Source organism: Cololabis saira, chromosome 21 (genome assembly GCF_033807715.1).
Source record: "Cololabis saira isolate AMF1-May2022 chromosome 21, fColSai1.1, whole genome shotgun sequence".
Taxonomy (NCBI): domain Eukaryota; kingdom Metazoa; phylum Chordata; class Actinopteri; order Beloniformes; family Belonidae; genus Cololabis; species Cololabis saira.
Window position 1 is genome coordinate 6,836,946 of NC_084607.1, and position 19,566 is coordinate 6,856,511.

The 19,566-nt window shown below is 45.8% G+C and overlaps 1 protein-coding gene and 1 long non-coding RNA gene across 3 annotated transcripts in view; both read left to right on the plus strand.

Moving 5' to 3' along the window:
- Positions 1 to 13,493, plus strand: part of stx1b (syntaxin 1B) — a 44,493-nt gene extending 31,000 nt beyond the window's left edge. Inside the window, exons 5-10 of one of the 2 annotated variants that reach the window (XM_061712691.1) lie at positions 5,006 to 5,079; positions 6,037 to 6,145; positions 6,758 to 6,831; positions 10,643 to 10,780; positions 10,862 to 10,972; positions 12,715 to 13,493. In XM_061712691.1, the coding sequence (XP_061568675.1) occupies positions 5,006 to 5,079; positions 6,037 to 6,145; positions 6,758 to 6,831; positions 10,643 to 10,780; positions 10,862 to 10,972; positions 12,715 to 12,795 (587 nt within the window). In that variant the 3' untranslated portion in view covers positions 12,796 to 13,493. Of the gene's footprint in view, positions 1 to 5,005; positions 5,080 to 6,036; positions 6,146 to 6,757; positions 6,832 to 10,642; positions 10,973 to 12,714 lie in introns of both variants that reach the window. The other variant, XM_061712690.1, reaches the window with a different exon arrangement.
- Positions 13,494 to 18,173: 4,680 nt separating this feature from the next.
- Positions 18,174 to 19,169, plus strand: LOC133422675 (uncharacterized). Its single transcript, XR_009770753.1, has 2 exons — positions 18,174 to 18,860; positions 18,902 to 19,169. It is a non-coding gene; the product is annotated as an uncharacterized LOC133422675 (long non-coding RNA).
- The last annotated feature ends 397 nt before the right edge of the window (positions 19,170 to 19,566 follow it).

The window sequence follows — 19,566 nt, forward strand, 5'->3', positions numbered from 1 at the left end:
CCTGTCTGCAAAGATAGGTCACAACAACCGGTCTGCAAAGATACAACGTCACAACAACTGATCTGCAAAGATACACCGTCACAACCAATCTGCAAAGATACAAGTCACAATAACCGATCTGCAAAGATACACCGTCACAACAACCGGTCTGCAAAGATACGTCACAACAACCGGTCTGCAAAGATACGTCACAACAACCGATCTGCAAAGATACACCGTCACAACAACCGATCTGCAAAGATACACAGTCACAACAACCGATCTGCATAGTTTTGGCGTACAATAAGTAAACCATATAGTTCTGCTGCTGTGACAACGTGACAACTAAAGCGCGGAGGTTCAAAAGTCCGGACTTCAAATCTGTGAAGGTTTACTGGAACAACAACCGGAGTGCAGCAGCTGATCTGCAGGACTCGGTACCGTCGGCAACACCGGATCTCATGTAGTTACCTGAGGTTTGAAGCAACTTATTAACACTCGTTCAGTTTTATCTATAAAGCGTCTATTACAACAGAAGTCAGCTCCAGTACCAGAGACCAGAACATGATCCCCGATCAATTATTACAGGTAAAAACTCCCCTTTAGGAGGGAAGAGACCTGGACCAGGACCAGGACCTGGACCTGGACCAGGACCTGCTCCTCCTGCTAGACCATGTTTGGTCCTCCTGGATATTTCTCTCAGTGAAAAGAAACAAACCAAATTAAAACCACTGCAAGTTTATAAACGTCATTTTGGCCAGACCAAATGAGCACAATTACTGCCTACTCAGCAACTGAGCTCCTTTTAATTGAATTGTAACTATTTGTAAGAGTAAAAAAAAAGGGCCCCTGATAATATCTCTGCAGGGAGCTGCGCTGAGGAGGCAAACTGCTGACGGCACGGAAACGGCTGCATGGAACAACAAATGTGTGTTTGTCTTTGTCTGCAAGTAAAGCCGTTTAACACGTCCTTAAACAGACACAAGCGCTCGCAATCTGTTGCTCACTCGTCTCAGTTTCCCGCATTAAAAAGCACACAGACAACAAAAGGATCAAAACAAAATACACACAAATACAGCTCAGCAGTGCTGAGTGATACTGCTGAGTCATCATTGACCGAGTGGGGAGCAGCCGGGCTACGAGCCAAGAAAACACACTTTCACGTTTCCAGCACAACCGAGGACATGACGTCCCGGAGACTCGTCTCATCCTCACCAGTTCATTTCGTTTTTTAATTTATTTATTTAGCACAATTTTTTTTAAAACCCGTCCTCCAAGATAATGTACAACAAATTTAAAAAAATTATAAATATAAACGTAAAAGAGAACATGGATACAAGGTCTGGATTACATTAAAGATAAAGACATTGAAGGTTAAGACAGAATAAAATGTTTTTTTAATAACTTTCTGAAGGAGGTAAAAGATAATGTTGACTTGAGCGACACATTCAAGGCGTTCCAGAGTTTTGGATCTAAATGTAATATTAAATTGATGACCTGATGTTCGACAGAAGGGTAAAGATATTACGGAAGAGTATTAGGGCCAGGCAGGAGAAAAATAAAAATAATATTTTAGAGGAGGAAGATTTTTTTTTCATTATGCACTTCGAGAAAAAGGTTGAAATGTCGAGAAAAAAGTCAAAATTCCATGAAATAATAGTTGGATATGAATTAAAATCAGATGAAAAAGTAAGAAACTGCTGGAAAGTGACAGGAAGATCTTGTTTTCTATTGTTAAACTTATGCACAAACAAGCATGAGTGAAAAACATGAAGTTTATGAATGGATAATAGTGAATATTTCATAAAAAGAGGTGCAGATGGTTGGTGTCGACCAGACTGAGATCGTTCTTTTTTGGGTTATGAGTAATTTGTTGAGAAAAGTTGGATAAGTTGCAGACCAGACAATATTGCAGTAATTCATATATGGAAATAGGAAACTATAATACAGTCAAGTGGGCAGAGGGATGGATCAAGGGACCAACCTTTTTCAGTATGCCAAGCATTTTCATTGATCGTTTGCAAACTTGATTAATATGATTATTCCAATTTAGACCTTCATCCAAAACCATAACCTCACATTCAATGTGTTTACATGGGAAATTTAATTCCTCTTTAATTCAGAATTAAAATTAAATCCGATTTAAAATTAGTAAAGATTACCACGTAAACACCTAATTCCGAATGAAAATGGCCATTCCGAATTAAACTTAATTCCAAAGTAAGTGGCTGGTTTATTCCGATTTTAAATCCGAAAGAGAATAATTCCATGATCATGTTTACACTCATTCTGCTTTAAATTAATTCCGGTCTTTCTGCGCTGCTCGTTCCCTCGCCCGTCTGTCTCCATGACGATTATATTCCGCGCTGGACTTGTTTTCCAAACAAAGTTTCTAGATGGCAGCACGCAGTAAACGGTGGTCAAGAGCAGAGACCATTTATTTAATAAATAGCTTGGAGGACCTGGAAATAATTAAAAGAACAGATGGCAGGAAACATCAAAATTTTGAGCTTTTCAAAGTTGTAGCGACTAAGTTTGTTTTTCTTCCGGTAGACGTAACTTCCGCCTCCCTATCCAATCAAAACCTTCCCAACCCCCAGACCTGTAGAGGAATTGGATAAAGCCGATCAAACGTGTTTTCCATGTAAACCACAATTCGGAATCACACTCCATGTAAACTCGAAGGAAAATAGTTTAATTCGGAATTATTTAATTCGGAATTATTTATTCCAAATTAAAAAAATATCATGTAACCGTGGCCAATTAGTCTCCTTCCTCAGATTTAATCATTTACGTTAGAAGGGATGAATCAATAACAGGTCCAGGTCCCCGCGGAGCCGGGACACGGACCCACCCGGGTCCCCGCAGGGGCGGATAAGGAAGAACACACTCGACAGGGAAACATTATATAAGCCTCTGAGTTTATATCGTCACACACTCTGGAAACAAGCTGACATCAGACTCGCGTGACAACAGGACAATCTGTGGCCTGTTACCATGGCGCTGAGAGACACACACACACACACACACACACACACACACACACACACACACACACACACACACACGGTCCCAGCCAGAGAGGTAATTAAAAGCTGTGACAGAACTTCAGCTGTTCCGACTCTGGTGTCCCGGCGGCGCCCCCTGCAGGCTGCTGCAGGTCCTGCGCTGACACTTGGGGGGGGGGGGGGGGCTGACTGCACCAGGACACAAACAGACAACCAATCAGAGAGCTCCTGGACTCTTTTTTCTTGAAAGTTTTATTGAAAGTTTGCAATATACAATGTACAACAAGCAGATATTTCAGTTCACAACCTGTGCAACATCAGCAGCACAGTCATGCATCATCAACAACAACAAGAAAATTAGAAAAAATAAATAAATAAAAAAAATAAAAATAAAATAAATACATAAAAGAAACAAAACCTTGGTGTGACAGACTTTATAATATTTCACATAAAATGAAAATTATATTTGTGACAGCTTAATGATTGAAAATCTCAGAATGGATATCCATCATTGATATACATTTCTTTTTTGTGATCAATTTAAGAGACTTGAGATAATAATCAACTTCAATCAAAAACAATTTAAATAATGGAGAAGAGTTTTGGAATTTACATTTATGGATGTGAAATGTTCCTAATAAAATATAAAGATAGACAATAGTGCATCATTTATTTTCTTTGAAAGCAAAATAAGTGATAATGTTCTTCCCTTCAATGTTGATCTTATGTGTTGTTTGATGTGTTGAGTATATAGCTCTCAAGTTCTTTCCAAAATATGCTGCTATAAGAGCAACCATTAAAACAAGTGAGTTACAGTTTCAGGTTCAGTTTTGCAGAAGGTACATTTGTTTTCGATGTCAAGGAATTTTGAGATATATGTGTTAGATGGGTATATGTTATGTAGTATTTTTAAATGTAGTTCTTTGATTTTGTTTGTAACACAGAATTTGAAGGAACAAGCCGCGCCTTGTGCCAATTAATATCCACAAAAATAGCTTTTCATTAATTCTACTATTCCGCGGGGAATGGAGTTTATTACTAGAAAACTGGAAAGACGGGGTCCGCGCCGGGGAAAGAGAGTTTTCGCGCCGGGGAGAGACGGGGTCCGCGCCAGGGAAAGACGGGACTTTGAAGGGTTTGATTAATGTAAAAACTGAAATAAAATACAATCAAACTAAGTTTTGCTCCCGCTCTATTTTTAAATAAGCACACTTGTGTGCTTGTGTGTGTTCTGCAGCGGGTGTGTGTGTTTTGCGGCGCGTGTGTGCAGCTCTGTGTCTGTAGACTGCGCCTTTTGGGTCGGTGCGCCGTATGTGTGTTTTAAATCTAAAAAATGAGGGTGCGCCTTTTCACACGGTGCGCCGAATGGTCGTGAAAATACGATAGTTAAAGTTAAATTCTCTAAATTTGATAGGGAATGCTTTTTATGAGAGAAAATCTTCGTAACTAAGTAGTTGACCATTAGGGTTAATTAAGTCTTTTATATAAATTATATTTTTGAGTGTGATTTGTGAGTCATTTGTTCCTTTTAGTAATGCATTCATTGTTCCAAATGATATATTTATGTGGAGAAAAGTTATGTGAATAACATAGTTTCCATGCTAACAGAGCTTGTTGATAAAATTCTGACATCTTAACTGGTAACCTTGAGATACTGTAATTACATGACAATAAGAACTGAAGACCTCCAACACTCTTGAATATGTTGTGTGGAATGAAATACCATAATGAATCTGGAGCTTTTAAAGTGAATTGCTGGATAATAATTTGTTTTCCATGTGTTCACGGCATTCAAAAATATGCATCCAATTCAATTCAGGTTCGAATCAAATCGTTAAAAAATAGTTTCACTCACAAAAAAAGGGGCCAAAGAAATTCACCAAGCCAGGAAGGGTGAAGGCAATCGGGTTGGCCGGCCCTGCCGATGAGGTGTCACTTATTCATTTTTCAGGGAGTTGGCAACCCTAGCTAGCTCGAGTGCTAGCAATGCTACATAACACGTGTTTGTGTTTGTGCAGCAATCGAGCAGAGTATCGAGCAGGAGGAGGGCCTCAACAGATCATCAGCGGACCTCAGGATCCGCAAAACACAGGTGAGTCCGGTCCAGGTGGAGGTCCGGTCACGTGACCCTCTGACCCCTGGTTGACGGTTTTCCTGCTCCGGATCCAGGCCGGGTCCGGACTCAGGTCCCGTTTCCACGTAGCAAAAACTGTGGTGTTTTCATGCATTTTGGCCGTTCGTTTACACGAAAACGAAGCTCAAAGTCACTGTGGCAGGGTGGAGGAGCAGCAGCCACTCAGGTGATGGGTCACAGGTGTCCCATCAACCTCTCCACCCTGCCTGCCTTCATAAGGCATGGCTGCACAGAAGCTCTGGGCTGCTGTGGGAGAAGGTGCTTGTGCACGTGTGTCCTGGGTGTGATTGCAAATAAAAGAGTTCTTGCACAAAACTCTGTGTCCTCTCTGTCCTGTCGGTCGGGCCCCCGTAGCACTAGCCCTGCTACAGTCACCAAAAACGATCATTTCTGAAAACTCCGGCCAAAGTGGAGATTTGTAAAAACTCCGTCTTCACGTTTGCTTGTAAACTGAGAGAAACGGACATTTAGGCTTCAGAAAACGTCACATTATGTGACAGAAACGTCACCAGCGTCATGTGTGCGACCTGTGTTTACAATTACTTTGGCCACCGTCAATATTTTCTTGTATTTTACCTGTTTTATATTCTAAAATCACACGTAAAAGTAACTCCACTTCTCTGTCACTCCAAACAAAAGACTCTCGTTCATCTTGGAAGTAACTGGAAGTTACTCGTGTCACTTGTTGATGTTTTTTCCAGGATTCTGATTGGCTAGCATGACTTTATGCTTCTCGTTACACTGCCCCCTGTAGGTTTGGCTGCTCATAGCACCTTAACAGTGTATTTATGCGGGTTCGTGTAAATTATGGTATTTTTCAAAACGTAGAGGGGGAAATATCCGTTTTTGTAAATACCGGGCTATGTGTAAACGTGGCCTTAGAAGCCTCACAGTTCCCTACCCTCTCACCTGCAGCACTCAACGCTGTCGCGCAAGTTTGTGGAGGTGATGACCGAGTACAACACCACGCAGTCCAAGTACCGCGACCGCTGCAAGGACCGCATCCAGAGACAGCTAGAGATCAGTGAGTAGACCCGGGACCGGGTCCGAGCCGGACCCTACGGGGGTCCGGCTCGGACCACGACCTCAGAAACCTCTTTCTCCTGACGGCAACGAGCCACGTCGAAGGACAGAGCGAGCAGCCTGGAGCGCTGGAGGAACTCACTCGGCTTGGTTGGTCCACACCAGGAACCAGGACTAGTAGAACTGAAACCAGGACTAGTAGACCTTAAACCAGGACTAGTGGAGCTGAAACCAGGACTAGTGGAGCTGAAACCAGGACTAGTAGAATTGAAACCAGCTCCCGAAGCTCCGGCCTGCAAACATGCACAAAAGAGAAAAAAGGGGGGCCAGCACAAGAAACTACAGGAGCGATGGACAAAAATGATAGCTATGAGATATTTATAATAAATAAAAATGGAAATGGAGAAGAGAGGAAGGGAAGAGGACTAGTAAACCTGAAACCAGGACTAGTAAACCTGAAACCAGGACTAGTAGACCTAAAACTAGGACTAGTAGACCTGAAACCAGGACTAGTGGAGCTGACACCAGAACTAACAGAGCTTAAACCTTATATATATATGTGTGTGTGTGTGTGTGTTCCTCACCGCCGTCTCTTCCCTTGTCTCCTCTACAGCTGGAAGAACCACCACCAACGAGGAGCTCGAGGACATGCTGGAGAGTGGCAAGTTGGCCGTCTTCACCGATGATGTAAGCACTGCACCTGATCGGTCCTCGCTTCCGGTCCCTTTAACTGGCGCTGCTCCCCGGTACTGGTCCAGTACTGGTCCTGTACTGGTCCTGTACCGGGGGCAGAACGTCCACGAGGTGCGCTGAGACATCAAGTGAACACGGCCTCTGTCACCATATCTGTCATTGCGATTCGAGAGGGAGGAGTGTTTAGGAAGCTCTTACTTTGAAGGATCTCACAGTATTACCTGCTCCTTCAAATGAAAAGCTTTTAGAAAAAGTCGACACTCCCATTGAGCCACAAACCAGGACTGAGCCCTTCTGGTTGAAGCCACGCCCACACCTGATGCCGCTGAGTACCGACCAATCAGTGAAAGGAGGTCAGTGAAAAATTAGGTTTTCAGCCGGTGCTCAGGTAAGTTTTTAGGTAGGACTTTAATGGGATTAGCGCCAGGACTACCGTATTGTCCCGAATATAAGACGGTGTTTTTTGCATTGAAAAAAGACTGAAAAAGTGTGGTTCGTCTTACATTTGGGGTCTAGACGTTATACCCATTCACACCGCTAGATAGGCCAAAGGAACCCCTGGCACGAAGAAGAAAAATAAAAAAAGTGGTAAGAAAGAAAAGAGAAAAAAATAAGAGAAGAGATAACAGAAGATGGAGAAACATAGCGACAATCTGGAGAAAAGCTGATTGAAGATCAGCCAGTTATGATTCAAACTTCAAGATGATGATTTGAATGAGGCAAAATAACATGCTTTTTCTCTCGAATATATTGTTATAATTATTTTTTTCAGATGTACTGTAATTATTTTCTGTATAAAAATTTAATTTGGTGTTCAAAAAGTCTTTTTTCAAACTTGAGTCTTGAAAAAGAGGAGGTCGTCTTATAATCAGGGTCGTTTTATATTCGGGCCAAAACGGTAGGCTACTCATTGATTCTGACCCCAAACGAGGTATCAGCTAGCGTGAGTATGAACTCCATCACGACCACGAAGCCTGAGAAATGTGGCGTTAGGTTATGCTGCTGGACCGTACTGGGTGTGACACCAGTTCAAGTTCAAGTTAACTTTATTAATACCCGTAGATAGATTTGTTTTGGAGTAGATGGAAGGTATCTCACACACAATCTTTACTAGGGGTGGGACGATACGGGTAACTCATGATTCCATACCGTGGCGAAATGTGGCCCACGATAACAATAATATCACGATACACGATATCTACGATATTCAATATATTGTAAGAAATTTGAGCAACGATATATCACGATATATGTGACTGAAAAAGAAAAAATACCCATAAAAAGGAAAATGTCCGTAGTTATGCATTTATTCAATGCCAAAACAAAAATACAAGGTACAAAGAAAGTGCATTTGTATATTAGCCTCACTGCCTCCTAGTCTTGTAAATGTAAAAATTGTACAGCTGGACAAATTAAAGTGCATGAACAATAGTGCGGTGACAACCGCGTAAATCCATTATGTGTGTTGTAATAAAATATCGATATTTGCCATCAGTTATCAATTATTTATTGCGACAGAGAGCGCAACAATATATTGCAATATCGATTTTTTTCCCCACCACTATCACTTTACTGTCATTAATTTGACACGGGACAAAAATAGTGAAAACAATGAACAGGTTTGCAACAGCACAAGACAGACATGGCAAGAACAATGAATGAATAAAGAATGTAAAAACCAAGGTCAGGGTTTTTAAAAAATAGAAATAAATAAGTTAAAAGCAGGATAGACCTCAGTAATAAATAAAAATCGTTAAGATTTGTTTAAAAGAGAGACAGCAGCAGGGACGAAGCTGTTCCTATAGTTCCTAGTTCTGGGGACTTTAAACCTGTGTCCTGATGGCAGTAGCTGGAACTCACTCGCTAAGGGATGGAGGTATTATGGGATGGAGCTGGAGCTGCAACTGTTTAGCGTCCAGCGACTCCAGGCCCAGCTGTGTTTCCCTAATCAGCCGACCATTTAATAATTTGGTTGAGTGAGCTCCTTTCTTTTAGAGGCAGGTTTGCGAACCATGATGCAAGTGAAAAAGCAAAGACAGATTCAATAAAAGCATGATAAAAACAGCGACCTTATGAAGTATTTAAGGCGGTAGGAGGAGTTTACTGGGGAACCCCGGCAGCAAGCTCTTCGCCCCCCCTTAGCGACTGTTGCTAACGCTGACAGACGTCCCATCAGGGATGTTTAGTTTTACCATCTCGGGGTAAGACGTTCCAGACAAACTCATTCAAACGGACTTAAATACGTCCTCGAGGGGAAATGTAGAAATCTATAAATAGATCCCGGTGCTAACTTGGGTGCTAACGTGGGTGCTAACGCGGTTTCCACGGGAGGTGAGGGTTCGCAGGAGTGTACCGTCGTCATGGTTACAGACGACATCATCCAGGATCAACACTGTTCGTGCTTCGCAGCAGAAGATTAGATCAAAGTACAACTTTACTACCCGACACTAGATCCAGGGTTCCTACGGGTGCTTGAAATCCTTGAAAGTGCTTGAATTTCAATGTTGTGTTTTCAAGGCCTGAAAAGTGCTTACATTTTAGTTTAAGTGCTTGAAATTATAACTCTGTGTCTTTCACAAAATTGGGATCAGACTGTATAGTTTAGTTATTACAAGGAGAAATAAAATCAGTAAGATGAAACATAACTAGATGTTTACAGCATGATACAATGTACATAATTGTGATAAAAATAGGAGAAAATAATTATGAGTATATATATTCCTGTAGATATTTTACCCCAGCGATAAGGTGCTTGAAGATTTTGAAAATGACCCTTGAAAGTGCTTGAAAAGTGCTTGAATTTGACCTTGAAAAATGTGTAGGAACCCTGTAGATCAAAGTACAACTGTACGGGTGGTGGATCCATAATCTGAGAGAAACTAGCGACTGATTCAGATTAATGTTAACCAACTGATCAGAGCAGAACTCCAGGTACGTCAATGTAGTGTGATGCAGTGTGATGGGGTGGGCTTACTTATATGTCAGGGGGCGGGGCTTACTGAAAGGTCAGGGGGGCGGGGCCTATCGATAAATCAGTTAAACAGTCAAAACAGTCAAATCATCTAAAACCTCAAAATCCACGTAGAAAAGTGCAGCAATGTTTAATAACTAATAACTCATTTATTAATCAGTCAGCGAATTTCAGGAATTTAAGTCATTAAATTAACAATATTGGACATTGGATGGTTCAGAGCTCGTAAGACGGAAGTGAAAGTAAAAAATAAAGAACTTTTGCAGGGCAGGTCTAAGGAGCGGGTCTATGCTATGCTAGGAGCGGGTCTACGCTAGGAGCGGGTCTATGCTATGCTAGGAGCGTGTCTATGCTACCCTAAGAGCAGGTCTATGCTATGCTAGGAGCGGGTCTACGCTAGGAGCGGGTCTACGCTAGGAGCGGGTCTATGCTATGCTAGGAGCGGGTCTATGCTATGCTAGGAGCGGCTCTATGCTATGCTAGGAGCAGGTCTATGCTATGCTAGGAGCGTGTCTATGCTACCCTAAGAGCAGGTCTATGCTATGCTAGGAGCGGGTCTACGCTAGGAGCGGGTCTACGCTAGGAGCGGGTCTATGCTAGGAGCGGGGCTATACTCGGAGCAGGTCTATGCTATGCTAGGAGCAGGTCTATGTAGCACATTGAGGCTTCAGGCGCGACGATGGAAGACTTTTACTCCGGTTCACGAGTGAAAGGGGGTCCGTTCTTCTTGATCGGTTCGGTCCAACGGGAGGAAACTTGACCGGAAGTTTCTCCGTTTCCCGTCCGTGATGATTCAGTGGCCGCTCTAAAGGTTTTCACCCCCTCCCCCTCCAGATCAAGATGGACTCTCAGATGACCAAGCAGGCCCTGAACGAGATCGAGACCCGGCACACCGAGATCATCAAGCTGGAGAACAGCATCCGCGAGCTGCACGACATGTTCGTGGACATGGCCATGCTGGTGGAGAGCCAGGTGGGTGGCGCCGCCGCAGCAGGAAGTGGGCGTGTCACCAGAGGAGCTCACGCTTACACTGGTTTGTGCTTTGTGTTCCAGGGAGAGATGATTGACAGAATCGAGTACAACGTGGAGCACTCCGTCGACTACGTAGAGCGGGCCGTCTCCGACACCAAGAAGGCCGTCAAATACCAGAGCCAGGCTCGCAAGGTACCGGAACCAGCACCTGCTGGCCTTCACTCTCAACCCTGCTCTCACACCGGTTCTGGAGGAACCCAGGTCCGGGTCAGTCCGGTTAATCCGGACCTGCGGTTCCTCTACTGACCACTAGGGTCTGAATCTGGACTCTAGTGGTCGGCAGTGTTGGGACTAACGTTATTTAGTAACGCGTTACAGTAACGCCGTTAGTTTTGCGGTAACTAATACTCTAACGCATTACTTTTTAAATTCAGTAACGCAGTTACCGTTACCAAACGGTGCGTTACTCCGTTATTTCTGGCTACAGTGAAGCTTTTTTTTCCCCACACGTGGAGACCCGAGGAAACGTAGTGTGTGTGCATTCAAAAACATGACCCGTCATGGCGAGCCAGGAGAAGGAGAGTTTCGCAACGCGGAGATATTGTCATTACAGTAATCCCTGGTTTTTCGCAGGGGTTACGTTCCAAAAAGAACCCGTGATAAGTGAAATTATTTTTACAATTATTATACAAGGCTTCAAATTGCGGAGATCAGCACCGCCTCGCACGTTTTCCACTGCTCTTCTGATGCTGCTGCATCCCGACTCTGTAGCGTCTTTTTCTCCTAAAGCTGCGGTGCAGAGGTGTTTTGTCGAGAGAAGAAAATAGTTATGGGTCGTTATTGTCGCTCTTTTTTCTTCTGGGCAAAAAGATTCTTATAAACCGACATGCCACCATTGGTTATTATATTTGAGGACTGTAATGAACGATTCATCAAAGGTTCTTGAGCTGCTGCTGAAGCTCATTGGCCGTTCTCAGCTTGTTGCTAAGCAACCAACGTTATTGACACAGGAAGTGAAGAAGCGGGGAAACTGTGTAGAATGCAGAACACGATGCACAATGCAAATCCATACAGTACCTGCTGATATGAAGGCTAGAGGGGATTAATGGGAGCATTTAAAATAATGTTTTTATTTAAAGTAACTAAAAAGTTACTTTTCATAGTAATGCATTACGTTTTGGTCTAAGTAACTGAGTTACTTTTTAATGAAGTAACTAGTAACGGTAACTAGTTACTATTTTTCAGTAACTAGCACAGGGGTCGGTAACCCAAAATGTTGAAAGAGCCATATTGGACCAAAAACATAAAAAACAAATATGTTTGGAGCCGCAAAAAATGAAAAATCGAAATGTCGAGAAAAAAGTCGAAATGTCGAGAAAAAAGTCAAAATTTCGAGGAAATAGTTAAAATTTTGAGAAAAAAGTCGAAATGTCGAGATTAATGTTGAAGTACAATCTCGAGAAAAAAGTCGAAGTGTTAAGAAAAAAGTCGAAATGTCGAGAAAAGTCAAAATGTTGAGATTAAAAAGGAAAGGAAAAAGGAAGAAAAAAAGAGAGAAAAAAGGAAAAAAGAAGAAAAAAGAAGAAAAAAGAGAAAAAAAGAAAAAAAACAGAAAAAAAAGGTCAAATATTTTTGAAAAAATCTCCAGGGAGCCACTAGGGCGCCACTAAAGAGCCGCATGCGGCTCTAGACCCCTGGACTAGCACAACACTGGTGGTCGGTGGAGGAACTGCTGTTTTCCTTTGGTTTCAGAAGGGTAACTGCAGGTTTCCCTGGTTGGTCGGCTCCTGGTTGGGATGAGGTTCTGCTCATCTTCCCACAAGCGTTTTTCACAATAACTGACTCTTGTGCAGCTGATGAAGATATTTACAGGAAGACTTCTCCACAACAACCTTCCCTCACTCTTCGTCCCTGTTCTCTCTTTCTCCCTGCAGAAGAAGATCATGATCATCATCTGCTGCGTCATCCTCGGCGTGGTCTTGGCGTCAACTATCGGCGGCACGCTGGGTCTCTAGGACGCTCCGGCCGCCCGCCGCCACGACGACCGATGCCGACCAACCGACCATCCGACCGACCGACAGCCAGCAGAGAAAAGAAACACGACCCAAAAACTTGAAACACAAATGCAAGACAGAAAACCATCAGCTAGGAAGAGAGACCGACCCAGGCACAGATGAGAGGGAACAGCACGGGTTCGGGTGGGGTGCAAAACAACAATATGCTATCACATTATAGCTGACGTAACCACACAACATATACAAAAGAGGGTACAAATAAACCTATTTATTACAGATGTAAATGTATTGAACATATGTGGGTTAGCTACCTGTAAAAACTCATCACCTAGACGATGACATTTACCTGTTTGTTTGGCTTTTTTCTTGTTTTCTTGGCGATTTCTTTTGTTTTTTGGGAGTCTTCGAGGACAGTGACGGCTGCCGGGTCGGAGTTTCTCGGGACGAATCTGTCTCAGCTCCTTCCGTTCGCTCCGCGTCACCTCCGTGTTAGCACATGCTAGGTGTTCTGGGACGGTTCTGGACCAGCACCGCCGAGTTTCTCGCCAACAGACCTCCCCTCATTGGCTGCTGGCTCCTGTCGTTCATCCGACCAATGAGGGGGAAGCTGCAGCACAGCATGTTTCCATGACAACTCCCCCTCATTTTTGCCCCTGTCCAACCAAAGACGAGGGGGAGGGAGGTGACGGGTGGGACAGAAGGAGGGGTGGGAGGGTTTAAAGAGGGTGGGAGGAGATGGACAGTTAATCTATGCAGTTTAGATAACAGGAAGACAATTTGACCCGCCTCCCCAAACCAAGACAGCCAATGAGAATTGGGGATTCACAAAACCAAAAGTCTCACCGCACCGACCCCCGTCGAGCCGTCGCAGCTGTTCTCTCGGAAGATTCGGAAAAAAAAGAAGAGAACACACAAAAAAAAAGATGTAGAAAAATCAACTAAAAGCTAGCAAACAAGCCAGACAACGTGGTCGCCGCGGTTACCCGAGTGCGGCGTTGATATCGTTGCTTTTCTGTTTTGGATGAGGACCGTTCGTTGCTTCGTTGTCCCCGTGGTGCTGCTGTTTTGGCGCGTGTGTGACGTATCTGCCTGACGTCTTGTAGCCGTTGATGTTAAGTTCGTAGACGCGTCTGCTTGTTTCCTCCCTGAATCCCGTCCGTGTGTGCTAGCGCCGTAACGCTTCAGTCTGGACGTTTGGGTCGTAGCTAGCGGACACTACTCAGCAGCAGAAGCTGGAAGCTGGATCATGTGACCTGCACATTCATTCATAACATCGGCGTGTTTACGTTTCTATGCATACACGTTAAACTCCTCGTGTTACCGCCAATGTTAGCGTTAGCCTGCGCTGCTTTGCATGCTGTAGCGTTAGGTTAAGTTCTGTGTGGACGTATAGAAGCTCACTTGGCCATCTGTCCGCTATTATTTTAAATGTGAAACATATTTTCAGTGTATTAAGCCCAGAGTTCGGAGAAATGTGAAACACCAGAAGGGCTAACTTGCTGGAAAAGCAGGACGGGATGAAGTTCACGTTTCAAGACCGTTGCAAATGTGAGGCCTTTTGCAGACGATGTGGTTCTGTTTCATCAAGCCGAGCCCATCAACTCTCGCTGGAGCGGCTGGGATGAGAACCACAGACCTCTCCGGGTCTGGAATCAGATCCTGCCCCAAGTGGGGGGGGGTTCAAGTATCTCTGGGTCCGTTTCACGGGTTATGGAAGGGTAGAGCAGGATATCGACGGGGGGATCGGTGCAGCGTCAGCTGGGATGTACAGAAGGAGCTCAACCATGAGGTGAAGCTCTTGACCTACCATCCTCACAGATGAAACTCCCTGGTGGGGTTCTCTGGGAATGTCCCACTGGGGGGAGACGAGAATTGGACTCGTGTGGTCGTCTCCTGTGTGGCTGGAGGTCTGCATGACTGCAGATGCTGCACCGATCAGCTAGTCGATATCCTCGATACTTAAGCTCCTCCACCTGGGGCGACGCCGGAACCCAGACCTGGAGACGATGCTCCTCCCTCCTGGAGACCGCAGGACCTCATCATCTGCATAGAGAATGACCAGAATTGATCCGAAACACAAGAACTGGCTCGTACACTGAAAACATCATAGTTTGGCTTAAAAGAGACGTTTCTACAAAGTCAGTGTTTTAAAAGGTAGTTTGGGATTGTTTTGAGCAGACGTGGAACTGGGTTGGACCGACCGCAGGTTGGGACCGACGCACGTGATCAGGCTCTGTGAAACAAGCTCCAAGAGCTTCTGTTGAGGCCTGTGCCGAAAGAGATTCCACCTTAAACTCATAAGTCCAGATTCAGCGTGAGCCGTTGCTCAAACACCATTTTACTTCAACACGTCTGTATTTGTCCAAGTTTCACACCCATGACCCCCCCCCAACCCCAGATTAAAGCTTTGGGGAGGATCCTTCAGGGCACTTAGGGATGATTATGTGGTTAAATCTGCATCTGTCATCTTTTTTCTCCCTGGTGCAGATACAGAAATATTTAGTCATCCCGCCACACATGGACAGGTTCCTGGTTTCCTTTAACCGTTTGTGCCCCCCGCCCCCCCGTCCCTGCTCCCCTAACACTTATTGGAACCCCAGTTTAGCCAAGTTGAACAGCGGCGGCCCACAAGTGCCAAACGTTGGCCGGATCAGGGCCCGAGGTGGCTGCTGGGTCTTTAGACTAGTTCCTCGTGTTCGACACAGCTGCACCACGTCTCGTCCAGCTCCACCCTTCCTCGCGACCTCGTGCTCGTCGCTCTGCTGCGGTGCTCGTGGTCGATAGGGATCGGCGTCGTGAGGACGCCGTCGTAGACGCCAGCCATCTCGCCCACATTGACGCTGCTGTGTGCGTTTTCGTGTAGACGTTCCGGTTTTCCCGTGTAGCAGCATTCCAGCGCGGCTCTCCGAACACGCCGACCCTCCCAGAAAAGGACTCGGGTCACGGGTCGGTCTGTCCGAGTGAAGCCCCGCCCTCCCGTGTGTGTCGTTGGTGTTTGGTTGTGTAAAAAGATGACGGTGCGGGTCGGGGGTCGGCCCCGCCCCGCCCCCAGCAGACCCCGCCCACCCCGCTGTGTGTAGTGATTCTAATGGTGATGATAAAAAGGCATGCAGAAGCGCTGTGGAGTTTGCATGATGGTGATTTTTGTACCCCCCCCTCCCCCAACGTGCCCTCCATGTCGTGCACTTTACCACCCGTTAGCACATTAGCTCCTCGCGACCGACTCGTTGCCATTCCTGTTGACCGTCCGCATACGTAAAGATGTTGAAACATGTTTTTCAAGTGTTTTGTTTTTTGATGGATATTTAAACGTGAAAGACCGCGCCCCCGTCATCAGAGTCCGCCCCTCCCCCGACAGCGACCTCTGACCCTCTCGCTGGCTTCCTCCCTCCCCCCCCACAAGTGTGCTTGTTCGCTTGCGTCGATGATTAGTGTGTTGGTGCTCCTGCTGCGACTCCGCCCATCTGCAGCCCTCCGACCGAATCGCAGGTCGGCGGGTTACAGAAACTCCACCATGTTGTTTTGAAGCTTTTTCTTTTTGAACTGTCGCCACGAAGGAGACGAGATCCGGCGGAACTTCCGGGACGCCGCGGTCCCGCCGCCGCTCCCACCACCGCCGCTGCCGTGTCTCTTCAACCCAAGCCAAAGCGTTCGCCCCCCCGCCCCCCATGTTCTCCAGATGTTTGCCGCTAATATCAAAGAGCACAACGTGAGTCAAGTTTACACTGAGACGTTCACATGGAGACAGAAATTTGGAAAATGTGGCCGCATCCATGGCCCCTCCCCCACAACCAGCCCTCGCTGCGCGTTGGTCTGTCCGTCAATCAATCAAACAATCAATCAATCAATCAATCAATCAGTCAGTCCAACACAGCCACAACTGCAGACGGATGTTTTCCTCCTCCTTTCTTTTCTCATGTAGATGTTCGTTTGTGGTCTCGTTAGTGGAACTGTAACGGTTGTGTGAACATTAACTCCTCCCCCATCTTTAGCTCCTCCCCCATCTTTAGCTCCTCCCCCATTACCCAGGTACGCTGGGAGACGTTTACTTCCTGTACAGCGTGTTCGTTCGGCGGCCGTCGTCAGCTCGGGGGACGGTTGCTCGTCCGCGGGGGTTCTGCTCGCCGGCCCGGTCCAGATCGGCCCTATTGATTACCAGCGATCGATCAGAAGTTTACAGAAGAGAAGAAAGAAGTTTCTGGGCCGGACCGGCCGGCGCTCCCCGCCACCGCAGACCGACGCCGAGCCGTTTCCTGCAGCTCGGTGACGGACCGCCGCCTGAAACGTGGTTCCACTTCCTGTCAGAGCAGGACGCCGGCGGCGGGACGGGATCACGCGGAGTTTGGGTCGACGAGGCGGGCCAGAACCAAACCCCGACCACGACCCCGTCCCAGACCCAGACCCTGTTAGATTTTGATTTATTTATTCAGCACAGTATAAAAAACAGAACAAATAACGTACAAATGTAAAAAAGAGATTGGAAATGTGCTCGGCTGAGGCAAAAAGCCCAAGGGGCTTATATACGTAAAATACAGCAAAAGATTGTACAAAGATTTAAAATATGCAGAATACATGATTGCAGTCTAAAAACAAAGACAAAGCTAAAAAACTGCAGCATGAATAGAATACATGGTATCTACATGATTAAAGAAAAAAAAAACAGATCTAGAAAATATTAGTGATGCACCGATTGTTCGGTAACCGAACTTGTTCGGCCGAAAATGGCAAAAAAAACACTTTCGGTGTTCGGTGGAATAAGTGGGAAAAAAAACGAACAATTAATAACGGCGTTGTAATATAAGGAAATAGACTGGCCGCTCCGTAACTGTTGCACCACAAACATAAATCGTTGGCCAACCAAAAAGTAACCACATAAGAATTTTACCTAACATTCACCAGGAGGTGGAACCAAAACAACATAATGCTGGGAAATTAAAACATGTTCAGTTTTTTATGTTCAATAAATATTTTCTACCTTGTAATTTTGTAAAAGATTTTTTTCTTTGAAAAGCATGCCTAAATCAAATTTATTTGATTTATGCAATGGTGAAAAAATTGGCAAAATAAATTAAAAACTGCGAAGAACCATGTTCGGTATTGTTCGGTATTCGGCAAAGTGTTTATTATTATTTTCGGTTTCGGCCACAAATTTTCATTTCGGTGCATCACTAAGAAATATCATTAGGTAATCTGATCAATTAAATGTGTCCTGAGTTTGTGTTTAAAGGGTTGAATGGTAGAGGTAGACGAGATTGCTGTATAGGTGTTCCATAACTGGGCACCAGTACAAACCAGTACGGAACTTCGGGAGGTTTAAATGATTACCCTGTCTTGTATTAAAATAATGCATATCACTGCTTCTCTCCCCGTCCCCGTCCCCGTCCCCGTCCCAGACCCCGTCCTGCTCTGGACCCGGAACACGGACCCGGGTCTTGTTTGAGCTGCTGTTTCTGATTATTATTCCGTCCTCTTCACTGTACCAGACAGTATTTGGTTTGAATCAGTGTTTTCCCCCCGGTGGGAGGAGTTAGGGGAGGGGTCACATAGACAGACCACGCCCACGCCGCCCTGACCATCGTAGGAAACACTGAAACGACATCATCATTGTTGTTGTTGTTATTGTCATGACCATAACTGACCGCTAGAGTAAACGACGAGCAGCGACCCGCTGACGCGTGATCGGAGGAACCCGCGGGTTCCGTGGATTATATCATAGCAATGATTTCAACAAAAAAGGAGTTATGTTATCATAAATAATAGTAGTAATATTGAATATTGAATGCTCGCAATTTTGTCAAACTGAAACTTGATTCTTTGTGTTATGTAATTATTGTAAATAATTCAAAGAGAGAAAAGATGACTTGCATGTCTATGTATAAATCTACTGAGATATCTATTCCTGTCAAAGTTGGCCAGCGGTTCGATCTCTGTCCTTTTTCGCACACCTTCGTCCCGCTGACCTCACCTGGTCCCGGTGTCTAGCCCCGCCCCCTTCCACCTAAGGCCCCGCCCCCTTCCACCTCAGGTGGAGAGATGGCGTCTAGCCCCGCCCCCTTCCACCTCAGGTGGAGAGACGGCGTCTAGCCCCGCCCCCTTCCCATCTCAGGCCCCGCCCCCTTCCACCTCAGGTGGAGAGACGGCAGCAGAGAGGCGGAGAGACCTGTAGCTTCCGGCGCCGCCACCCTCCATTGCTCCGTTCAGGCGCTGCGTCTACGCCGTCCCGTCAAACCTCACGTACCTTCACCGCCGCCAGGAGAAGGTCCGGGGCGTTGGCCGCCGTCCCGGCGTAAGCCCAACCCCCAACTTCCGCCCATCACCCGTCCCAGAGGCTCCGCCCACTGGATCCTCTGATGAAAGTGCTTCCCTCCATATTTTAGAAAACCCGCCTCCAGGGCTTTCCAGGCCACAACCCCCCGATCACTTTGGAAGCTCTGCTAGCGGTTCTGAACTCTCTCCGTCCGTCTGGTGCCGTCTCTCGACCCACGTCTTCTCCCGCCGGTTTCCCCCCGGAGAGCCGACCCGTTTGATAACAATACCAGTCCAATCAGCATCCGTCTTCAGCTGTAACCATGACAACGTCAGCACCAACAAGGCCTCTGTGGATCTCTTGAGACCCTTCGGCCCATTGCCAGTCCTGCTCGTGGTCTTTGCAGGGGGCGGATCGAGGCACCGGGACCCGGACCGGTTCCTGAAGGCTTCATAGCTCCGTCCTCCTGGAGGAAGGTGGGAGTCTTGGACCGAGCAGGCGTCCCGTGTCTCTGGACTCTCGTA